This window comes from Hyaloscypha bicolor, assembly GCF_002865645.1.
Source record: "Hyaloscypha bicolor E unplaced genomic scaffold K444scaffold_113, whole genome shotgun sequence".
Classification (NCBI taxonomy): domain Eukaryota; kingdom Fungi; phylum Ascomycota; class Leotiomycetes; order Helotiales; family Hyaloscyphaceae; genus Hyaloscypha; species Hyaloscypha bicolor.
In genome coordinates, this window is record NW_020194615.1 from 802,228 (window position 1) to 814,857 (window position 12,630).

General features: G+C 35.3%; 1 protein-coding gene across 1 annotated transcript; it reads right to left on the bottom strand.

Moving 5' to 3' along the window:
* Positions 1-9,806: 9,806 nt before the first annotated feature.
* Positions 9,807-10,957, bottom strand: K444DRAFT_533303 (uncharacterized protein; the record flags this gene model as incomplete). Its single annotated transcript, XM_024875142.1, has 2 exons — positions 9,807-10,787; positions 10,841-10,957. 2 exons carry the CDS (start codon positions 10,955-10,957, stop codon positions 9,807-9,809), a joined length of 1,098 nt encoding a protein of 365 aa, XP_024734818.1.
* Positions 10,958-12,630: the final 1,673 nt, after the last annotated feature.

Sequence of the window (12,630 nt, forward strand, 5' to 3'; positions counted from 1 at the left end):
CTTCTAAAATATTCTCGAGAAAACTTCCTTAAATTAAAATAAGCTAGTTTATAATTCCGAAAAATCTATAGAAATCTTATATATTTAAAAGTATAAGTACTTAAAATAAATACTATTTAAATTCTAATCTATAATAAAAGAAAAGTAAAATATATAAAATAAAATATATAAAATAAAATATATAAAATAAAATATATAAAATAAAATATATAAAATAAAAAAAATATATAAAATAAAATATATAAAATAAAATATATAAAATAAAATATATAAAATAAAATATATAAAATAAAAGTAAAATAAAATATTTAGATATTTAATAAATAAAAAGCCTAATTATAAATTATAAGAACTAGTACTAACTAGATATATATATAATAATATTAAAGAAAAAATAAGGCAAGAGAAATAAGATAAAAGAAACTAAAAAATAAATTAGTATATATTTTATAAAAAAGAATAAGGAAATATTTAAATAGCCTAAAAATAAAAAGTATATATTAAAGAAATTAAGATTAGAGAAAGAAAAGCTATTTCCTATAAAAATAAATTAGTATATATTTTAAAATAAAAAATAAAAGTATTTAGTAATAGCCTAAAAGCTTTTATAAATATTAAAGAAAAGAAGAAAATATTAAAAAAAGAGAAAAAATATTAAAGTTTAAAGAAATCTAAATAGAAGTTAGCCTCTTTTTAGAAGTTTGAGAAAGAGTATTTTTAAAGGGCCTAAAAGTATAAGAAATATTAGAAAAAAAGAAAAGAGATCTAAAATTTAGCTTTCTAAGAAATAAATAGATTAAAGATTTATAATATAGAAGTTCCGGATAAAAGTAATCCGAAAGTAGTAATTAGATACTAGTTCTTAGTATTATTAGTAAAGGAATTAAAGAAAAAAAAGTTTAAAAAAGAAAGAGTTTAAAGAAAGAAGAATTTAAAAAAGAAGAAATTTAAAGAAAAAGGAATTTAAAAAGAAAAGAAATTTAAAGAAAAAAAGATTTAAAAAAAAGAAATTTAAAGGAAAAGAGGTTAAAGAAGAAGAGGTTTAAAGAAAAAGAAAAAGGTTATAAGTAATTAAATACTAGCTTTTAGTATTAATAGAGGTATTAATAGAGGTATTAGTAAAGAATAATAAAATACTAGCTTTTAGTATTAATAGTAAAGTTAAAAAAATATAGAAAAAAAATAAAGGTTTTAAAATTAAAATAAAATAGAATTATACTTTTATAAAAAAAAAAGATACTAATATAAAGTAATTATATTATTAAATTCCATATTTACTTTTATTATTTATTAAAAATATATATTTCTTAGAAGAAAATATTATTTAATATTTTTAGGAAATAATAATTTAATAATAATACTATTAAAAAAACCAAATCTAATATATTTAAATATACTAAAATAAGGCAATTATTTTTATATTAAAAATTAAATTATAGTATTACTAGATATAAAGCTATTTTAGTTTATAGACTAGGCTATATATAAAGATTCGAGAATATTAAAGCTTACTTAAATTACTTATAGAATAGCTATATAAATAGCTAGTAATATAATAAGATAGTATTATACTTTATCTAATTAGATTAATAATAAAGCCCTTTATTATAGCAAATATATAATATCTGTTTTTTAAGATATTATATAGCTAGAAAAAAAAGACATATAATTATATAATCTCTAGATTCTTAAAATTAACTAAAAATTAGTTAATTAGAAATAAGTAAATATTACTTTTTATATTTCTAATTTAATTAGCTACTAAAGTAATAAGATTCTTAATATAACTAAATTAATAATATTAGGAAATTTAGATAATCTCTTATTATTTATATATTTTTCTTTTATTTTTAATAAACTATAAAAAGCTTTTATTAATATTAGACTTAGCTATCTTAAGAGATCCAGAGCCTTTATTCTAAGCTTCCTAAACTACTAGTACTACTAACCCCGAACTTTTACTCTAGGTCTCTTATATAGCTACCTAAAAGGCTCTTTATATAATAGATATTAAGCTTTTATTTTTATTTTACTAAATAACTAGTTTATTAAGCCTCTTCTTATTTTATATTATATAGTCGAAACTCTATTAAAGAGCCTTTATTATAAGCCTTACTTTCTTTTATAAGTCTATAATCTCTAAATTCTTTTTTATAAAACTATTAAGATACTTTAAACTTATAAATAATTATTCTCTTTTAATTACTTTATTTTAAAAATCTTCTAAAAAAAAAAAGTATCTTTATATTTAGTTTCTTAAAATTCTTTATATAGATTTTAGTAAAACTTTATTTTTTAATTTTAAATTACTCTTTTATAGCTTTTAAAAGCTATACTTTCTTATTAAGCCTATTTATATAAGTATTACTTTTTTTAATTACTATATCTTTTTTCTTTTTAAAGCTCTATTTTTATACCTTAAATTATTTCTTTTCTTTCTTAAAATTTACTAGCTTCTTTTTTAATATATACTAATATTTATTAATATAATCTTTTATTATAAACTTCCTTAGCTACTTATATTATTTATTAAATATCTTATTAAAAGGCTTCTCGGAATTACTAGCTAAAATAGGCTTAGTAGCTAGAATAGGCTTATTAGCTAGAGTAGGCTTACTAGCTAAAGTTTATAGAGACTTAAATCTCTTATAATTCTTTTAATAAATAATACTTAAGTTATTTACTAATATTTTAATACTAATACTACTTTTTTTTAAATATATAATTATTTCTAATTATATTATTATTAGAGTTATTAGTAAGTTATTAATATTAGAAATTAATATTAAATTAATTATTGGCCCTTTATATAATTAATAATTCTATAAAGGCTACTTTTTTTTAACGGAAATAAGGAAATAGAATTTAGGCTTTTAATAATTTATATTAGAATATATTTTCTTTATATATTTAAGGAACTATTTAAAAGTATAATTTTTTTTAAATAAAACCGGAAAGTCCGGAATTTTAGAGCAAGTAATTCTACTAGTAAAGTAGCTTATAGTTAGGCTTTAATTCTTAAGATTAAGTTTATAGTATTTAGTTCTTCTAATATCTTTCTAGATATTAGACTCTAGAAAGTAATTAAATATCTAGCTATTAAGCCTTTTAAATATTTTATAAGAATCGAGAAAAAATAAAAGTTTTAAAGAAATAATTTACTTAAACGGCTTTCCAGAATAGCTAATATAGTAATAAATAATTATTAATAAGCCTATTAGTAAAGGCTTATTAGTAGAATTATAGCTATATTTACTAGTTAGCTTTTTTTTATTATATTTTCTCTTATTATTTTTCTTTACTTTTAATTATTACTAATTATAAGCCTTAGTTAAAGTACTTTCCTAGAGCCTCGATTTCTTTTTCTTCTTTCTAGTAGAAGTAAGATTATTTTCTTATATATTATAAAAAATATTTCTAGTAATAATTCTTTAGAAACTTTCTCTTTTCTTTCTTACTTGCTTTTTTTTCTTTTTTTTTTCTTTCTTCTCCTTATTTTTTAAAAACTTAGCCTAATAAGTATACTAATTTCTAGTATTTATCTCTTTAATACTATTATTATTATTGTCTTTCTTATTATTTTTAGAAAAGTAAAAGGCAAGAGGCTTTAATTTTAGCTTATAAGCTTTTTATAAATACTTTTTCTCTAAAATAAATTCGGTCGAACTTGAAAAGAGAAAAATAATATTATAATAACTATAAAAAGAGCTAATATTCTTCTATTTTTAATACTTTTTATAATAAGTTATAATATTATAATATATAAAGTCTTAAATAAGGTAATTTTAAAAAAATTAAATTAAAAATAAAAATAAAAGAAAATAAAAATAATAATTTAGGAAATAAGAATATAATAGAAAAATCTCTCTATATTAAAGAACTAATAGAACTATCTATTTCTATTTTAGATATAAATCTATATTAAATTATTCTATAATATATCTTTATTTATTATTACTAGTTTTAGATATATCTTTTACTAACTAGTAATTTTATATATATTTTTATTTATTATTACTAGTTTCAAATATACTTTCTACTAGCCGGCTATTCTAAGTATATCCTTATTTAGTACTACCGGTTTCGGGCACGCCTTCTATAAACTAGTAACTTTATATATTTTAATTTATTTTTACTAGTTTCGAATATATTTCTTACTAACTAGCTATTTTAAGCAAGTATATCCTCTATAACTAATTCTCTAATCCGATATAATTTTGTTTTTCTATATATATCTTATATATATAAAGCTAGTTATATATTAGTAAGAGTAAAAAGAAAAAATAAAGAAGTATTATAAATAATAATATAGAACTAGTATAATCTTATAAGAATAATTTAGAAGTATTATAGTTAATTATATTATAAATTATCTATACTTAGAAATATAATTTAATTATATATACGAGTTTTATAATAGATAGTAATAAAGGAACTTAAGTTAGGTATAGTTATACCTGCAGAATGCGGTATTTTGGTTATGGGCGATTTTTAGTGGGGTGCATACGTGCCACAAATCAGATATCGAAGGTCGAAAACCAGATTCGAAAATCGCTTGGTCTTCTGATCCTTACGGCTTTCCGTAGAAGAGTTCACTGGCCAACCGCCCAAACTACTCAACCGCCCAACCTAAAAATCTTAATATTTAATCAACGCCTTAATAAAATTATGATTCCTATTAAATACTAATACTTTATAGTATTCTCAATCCCCTAATAGCTATATATTACTTTAAAACTTTACGGTGTTAATAAAATTATTTATTTAGTAGCATTTTCGGCATTTTCCTACTAATTTTTACCCCACCCATTCCCATCCTTTACTAATTCCTATATAATTAATTAAATATCTTATATAACGTCCTCAATTCTTTATTTATATATGGCTTAATATAAGAGAGTATATTAGAAGGTTTTTTGCATTATTATAATAATACTTCTTATTAAATTTTCTTTAGGGTAAGAATTAGTAACTTGCATTTAATGGGGTAACAAGCCTAAATTTGGGTACCTAATTCTTGGGGCAAAGAATCGCTCACACCATATAAATATTCAATTATAATTTAGGTACTATTCGAATTTTCAATTATAAAAACTCGTATATTAATCGAATTCGCTATTATATAGTAAACTTTATGCCTCCTTTTAATTAGCTAGCTACTTCTTGCCTTACTAATAAACGCTATCTTGCCTTTGCATCTTATACCTTTGGTTTTGCTCCATTAATTCGATCTCAAAGGGTTTCGTATGCAATTCCATACTCTCGTACATTTCCCAATGGATTTAGTCTTCTTGTAGTCGAGATATCATCGTGAGCCGTCTATAATCGCACGCTCCCTGAGAGCTCGTTGGGATTGTCCGCGAATTCGGTATGGTGATATTTCTTTACAGACATGTTGAGGGGCTAAAAAAGCTTTAGAAGACAGTTGATTTGATAGTAAAATATTATGTGGGTGTTGAATTATGATTTTTGGAAAACAGCGATTTTGGGCGGTTGGGTGGTCTGGGCGGTTGGCCAGTGAAACCTTCTAGTGAGGCAACCTCCAAGTGGAACCGAGCGGTTTAATCCGCAGAGCCTCAACCCCAAATTTCCCACTTATCCTCCCATTCGCCACAAGCTGTGGTCCCAAGACGTGGGATACCAAGTCCTCAAGAACCGCCGGCCCTCCACACCCTCGATTCCGATGAACAAAAGGGGTAAAATTGTGCTTCCATTAATCCAGAACAATTCCACTAGATGGGCTGCCTCTCAGCCGCTATCGTTGGGAATCCACGGCATTCTTGAACCTCATGTTCCAGTCCCAATCGCTCGATACACCCTGCCGAACTGCACAACACCCTTTCCAAATATCCGGCATCTTATTCCTTTCAAAGGCGCCTGCCATTGCCACAACAGCCCTCCGTGTTGGCCTTCGAGTCCTCTCCCAGCGCCTGTGGGTAGACGTCAGTCTGCGACTTCCCATTGCGCCATCCCCATTCTATTCCAGCGAGCTAAATCCAGAACCCAAAAATGAGCAGCAACCAAATCAAACGCCATTCCAGTAACCCAAGCTGCTCGGCCTTGATCTGTCTGGCCATACTTCAGCGGACTCTTCGCGCCTTCCGCTTTGACCACGACCGAGATGAGCCAAATTTTCTCGATCGAATACTATCCCATTGCCTCTTGCTAGTATCTCTGTTACTCTGGATGAGATGCTGACGCTGTAAGTCCCACGCCCTGATTCTCAAGATGCCAACCCCTTTGCGGCAGACTCTCCATATATTTCCTCTCTGCAGACGCGCGTCCGACCTCGAATCGACAGGACCCTCTCCACGACCCATCTGCACACGATTTCAATCGACCTCTGGATTTTCTCGCGCCAGCAGTCGCTGCAGATTGGAGGCGCGCGCTTACATCCACGAGGCGGGGACTCTGCTCACATCGGGACCACCATTTCCTATCCTGAACAACTCCTAGTCGCAGCCAGGGCGCAGACTCTTCATCACATACCACAGCGATACTACACATGCTAACCCAATCGTATCCACATCTCGGTACAGCATAATCTCAGCCCCACATCGAGGCCCTCGCAGCCCAGGGCAGACCTAAACCAACTCGTCATTCCATTGATCACTACGATTGCTCGAAATATAGGGTATTGGGAATGGACCGTGTTTTGGGCACAAGGAATGGAGGAGATCAACATCGAAAGCAAGCATACCCAAGCAGATGATGCTGTAACAGACCTTCAATTACCATACAGATTCATACTTTACATATCACATTTCATTTATGATACGAAAATGCTCTACTACCCAGACCCCAGTAACATCTTCCTACGCAACTACTTCATGAAGCAATATCCTCCATTGAGGACATCTCCATTGAGAACGTATCTCCATTGAGAAACCGTCTTTATTAAGAAACTATCTTTATTAAGAAACTATCTTTATTAAGAAACTATCTTTATTAAGAAACTTATCTCTATTAAGAAACCATCTCTATTAAGAAACCATTTTTATTGAGAAACCATCTTGATTGAGAACCCATCTCTATTAAGAAACTATCTTTATTGAGATATTATTTCCAGTAATTATCTCCACTGAGAAACCCTCTCCATTTAGAAACCATCTTCATTAAAGGCACCCTTATCAGGGAAACATTGCTACGCCGATCTTCCTGGTCCTGACTTTTCTAGACTGCCACCCTTACAATCTCCAATAGAATCACCCTCACTGGTATTGCCATCTTCTTTACCTTTTTGCCACTTCAGAAAACGCTGGTGAAGATTCGACCACTCGCTCTGTGAGATAGCTGCTTCTCTCATCTCCGCAACTGTTGGTTTTGTCTGGTTACGGGCGTGCACTGCTTTCTGATTTGCTTGACTAAGCGCGATTATGGTCTTCAGCGCAACCCTCTGGATCGCTGAAATCTCTGCAAGAGACGTTTTAATTGTCGACCCTATCCCATTCTCCCTGTCGACAAGATCCTAGTAGACTTCCGAAGCTTCAATTTGACCCTGAAGCTTCTCTTCTGATTTCCTGAGGTTGGCTGTTGTCCACGACTTGTGGATGAAGATCTGCTTCAGGGCTTCCCCGAACTTTTCCGGATCTGCCCTTGCTGCCTTGCCTCCTGGTTGCACCTCGTTCAATCCACTGTCCCAGATTATGGATCCTGAGAGCATGGCGATCATTATCTCTGCCAGCTTCAACTGGTTTGGTTTCCAAAGCTTAACAATCGGTAGGCATACTGATTCGAAGCGTATCTTCAACTTCTTCAGAGAGCTGGGTGAATTTGCAAAGATACGGATGTGCTAGTCTGATTGCAGAAGCTCGATCAATTAAAAAACCCTGAGCAGAAGCCGACTACTTCAAGTCGCTTTCTTATTCCTATCTTCACACTCAAAGAATCCTCCGAGGATCAAGCGTTAGGAGAAATAGCTAATCGTTGAGGCGGTTTGAGATGACATTTTGGCCAATCTAATGACACTTCAAAAGTCTAGGCTTTGATGCAGCGATAATTGAACTTGCAGCCCGAATTATGGCTCCACGTTACGCGGTTATATTTCTGAGTGTTCTATTGAGCTCGTTGGAGACACATGTCCGAATAGGGGTAATATTTATCTTGTCCAATTAACACGAATGCAGTGCTAACTCGAAAACTGTTCCACGCCAGAGGACGCATGTGTTTAAAGACCACTGATCATAGAGCACATCGAACGTGCCCAGAAAATGGTGTTTCCCATCCACGCTGTAGGGTTACGCTCGCTTAGCAATGTTGACTTAAAACTCCAACCTCATACAACATCGACACTCGGATCCGACAACCTTAATCAAACTCCTCTCACTCGTAACAGTGGATGCCATATTCCAGACCCTACTCATGAGATTCTTCTCGCCGAAAGACATTACGGCAGCGCATGTTCGCCGTTGAAGGATGTATGATCCCGTGACTAAAAAAAGCCTGCATTAGTTCTTCATCAACCCCGCACCCCGCGTCGGAAGCTTCCGCGATCCATCACTTGCGGCTCAAAACCCGCCGCTTACTTTGACGACAATTGCCTTCAGCATCAGTATTTTTGTGATCAAATAGAACATATGCAAACAATATTGCCTAGAACGCGATCAAGTTTCATCGTATCTGCCCGAATTGGCTTGGAAATACCATTGTTTCGTATAAAATGAAAGTACAAGGTGCATTTTTCACGATCTTGGCCAGCCCTCTTGCATTAACTCTTGCTTGCCAATCTGTGCATTGTTGGGCACATATGATGGGATGGAGGCCCTGTCTCTACACATATCTCGATTGTTTGATACCGATCCAGTAGGCTCACAATACCTCAGCCTCCGCCCAAAATTCCTCCGAGTACGCTTCAGTCGAACGAACTCCAAACGACCCTTTTCAGGACTACGGGTGCTCCAGTTCCAAGCCCCAGAAACAACCCTCACTCGGAGAAGTCGAGTATTCGGGGTACAAGAAGCCACTTACCACCTCTGCGCAGTTGTTTGCCTTTCGCAGAACGGCAACCCGAGTGAACATATTCGAACGTACTGGAAGGATAGCACGGAGATTGTTCCAGCTGAAGTCGGCGACTACCAAAACAAGGAGCCACACATAGCCAACGCACAGCAGTGGGCCATTCAGCACAAGGGGTAATACATGCTCTTCTACTATCGAGTTCTCCAACCAGAAGCTTGGCCAGACTCTGAGATGAACCAGAGCGCACCGGATACGAACAGCGACCCTGGCACAACCGGCCAGCATCACCAGCATCGCACTTCAAGAAGCAAAATCGGTCTAATTAAATGAATGCCTCATAACCTCTCTGCACATCTAAACACATCTAAACACGTGTAACTCTCCTGCTTAAAAGGAATTCTTCTTCCTCTCCAAACATGCCTATTTCTGGTATGCGTAGATAAAAAACCATAGACCTGTAGGAAACGCTTAAGTAGTTGTACGAATGTCTTGGGACGATTCACGACAGGCAGAGAGGATGCACGATGCATGCCGCCCAAAATTCAAGGACACCCATGTCCAACATATTGTTTCCAGGGGGTTTCAAATCTTGATCTTCTTGGGAATAGGATTCGATGAGAATAACCTGCAATTACGTGGACTACACAGGTTCCATGTGTCGCTGGTGCACCATGCCATGGCATGATGCGCCGTCTCAGGGGTATGACAAACTCCAGAACGCAAGTTTTTTGTCTGTCCCCTGCAACAACCCATAAATAAACAAATTCAACCCCCATATCTTGACCTCTTCTTGAACATACATCAAATTATTCATTTCACCTCACATCAGTTACCTTGACCAAGGCAATTCAGCCCCTTTTCTTCGGCCAATAGGGCTGCTTCTTCCGACCATCGTTCCGAGTCTTAGTAAAGTCCTGCCTCTCCAACGCACTAGCCTGAATCTTCCAAACAGGAATCGCCAACTCAATAAGCTTAGGACCAAACTCACCCAGCACTTTTTTCACAGCCTCAACATCCATTTCAGGATCTTTTTCTCCTGTTCCTTCATCACCACCAAATGTCGCACGAGACCAACTCTTCTTCCACTCTTCCAGCGCAGCGTTTGCGTTCTCAGCCTCTGGTTGTACATTCTTAGCCACGAGGTAGAAAGTGGATCGAACAGCATGTTTCTTGTATGGTTTGAACAACTGAATACTTGCAAATGAGTTGAATTGGTGAAGTAGATGTACTACGTCCCAGGCATCTGGTCTGCGAAGTAAGACAGCCATTGTCCCTCCCGGAATGATCCGCTGCATAGCTAGGATGAGCTGAGATGTCGTCAGACGCGTTCGTTCGAATTCTCGTCTGTGCTCAGATCGCTCATGACTCCTGAGAACGGCACCGCCACAGAAAATGAGCTGGAAGCGTTGATCAACGAAGGGGCGCTCAGCGAGGAAGAGGGAGTGGTCTGGATGACTCGTTGGAATGGTCCCGATGCCGAACTCACTCGCGAGCATGGTGATGTCCATATATTTGACGTATTCAGCAGATAATGTGAACCAGTTTTTGTAACCGCCAATTTCGGGAGGGAGAGTGATGCCATAGGCGATCGCGTCCGGGTTGTACTCCAAGGTGCCCCACGTGAAGCCGCCTGGTGCCATGCATAAGTCCAATACCTGGAATGGTTGAGTACCAAGGTCTCCTGGGGTCAGAGCGCTTGTTTTCGCCTGCATTTCCTCCGCGATTTGCTTTGTCATATCGTAGAATGCTAGCGCTGAATCATCTGTGGCTTTGTCCGATTGTTCACGTCGATTCTGCCAATATCTGTCTCCTTCGGGATTGTCCCAACCCTAAAATGGTATTAATAAGTGGCCAAAATTGATGCTAGTCGTGGTGCAACTACCTTTTTCCTAACTGCCTCGAGTCGTACAAAAGTTGGACTGTTCTTAGCCAGATATTCTGCTAGAGTTCTATTTGGGCCAGTCGACAAACAGGGTATGTCTCGTCGTAGTTCTGACATGGCAAATGTGCTGGAATCCGTCTGACACTAAAGAGAAGAATCAGTGTGAGGAACACAGGAGCCTGTAAGTATGTGGCCTTACATTTGATTCCAAAGCTGGCGCATCGCTTGGCGGAGTGTTTTGGGCCTCCATCAAGATTTCTACGAGTTTGTGAAGAGACTTTAGACTGTCAAGCTTCGAGAAGGCAGCCTCACATGATGGTGCCCTTGGCGAAGTTTTCCATGAGCTTCCAAGATATGTTACACAAGAGCGGGGGTTACAGCCACATGCGAAAAAACAGTTCCAGCCCCATTTTTAAGCGAACCCTACCAAAACACGTTTTCTCAAACAACGATTTTACTACCTATCGACTATGCTATAATCTCTTTTTTAAACCATTATTCCTCTTATAGAAAGAAGGGGGAGCGCAAGGCGATAAATTTAAGCTATAGCGCACGTATTCTAATCGCATTATTGTGAAATTATTTACAAAACTATTAAAATAAGTTCTTGCTGCATTTCTTGAATTTTTGGTATGTTTTTCTAATAATTCGCCGACTACGCTATGATCTCTTATTTAAATTATAAGCCGACTTATATAATGGATAGGGGCAGCTTGCAATTAATTTAAGCCTAGGTGCACTTATTCTAGAAGCGTGGTTATAAAGTTATTAATAAAAAGGCTTTTTTTTGAGTTAAAGTCAGAGAAAAATCGAGAGGCGAGGAGTAGCGAGGAGATACGGGGTCTAAAAACTAGAGGGTAGTAAAATCGTGGTCCTGCAAAAACGCGTTTTACTAAAGTTCGCTTAAAAATGGGGCTGGAACTGTTGTTTCTACGGAAAGCGATAGAACTAGCGAGTGGCATACTTCAGCTTGAAAATTTCGATGGCAACCATTCTTCACCTCACACCGGAGTGATTTGCAAGGCACAAAAGCATTCAAACAGTATGACACACTCCCAGGTTCATGGAATTTCATTGGAATCATTAAACATTACACATTACACATTCAGTCCAACCCGACCGAGATCCAACCACCTTTGCACTCCAATTCAGCCCTTCAGCACCTCACTCTCTACCGCATCAACGTTAGCATTGCACAGATTTCCCCCAGGTGTGACTTACAGAGGTTTCAATTTCTCCATTTCTGTTGCCAAGTTTACCATGGAAGTAACCGTACAACAGGCTTGACCATTCGTATGAAGTCCCGCACACAGGAGCGATGGACCTTGATATCATGCAGTCCCGAACACAAGAACGATGGACCTTGATATCATGCAGTCCCGAACACAAGAACGATGGACCTTGACATCATGAAGTCCCGCACACAAGAACTATGGACCTTGACATCATGCAGTCCCGAACACAAGAACTATGGACTTCGAATCATAAAGTCCCGCCCACAGGAGCGATGGACCTCGACGTACGTGCAACCGGTAGCCTGCGCTGGAGATCGAAGACATCGACCTTTTATTTTCGGAACTGAGGTTCTTTCGAGCAGAACTCTCTCAAGTGTCGATGGCTTCCACAATTGCCACACGGATATGGACATGCACGCCAATGGTGGTCCTGTGCCCCGCAATTGTCGCAGGAATCCTCCCCTGGATTTGAAGTCCGGTTCCCGATTGGAACTAGGTTCCCAGTGACCCGATGGCCATTTGTCTCGCTGCGACCTCGTATTGGAGGGGGCATGG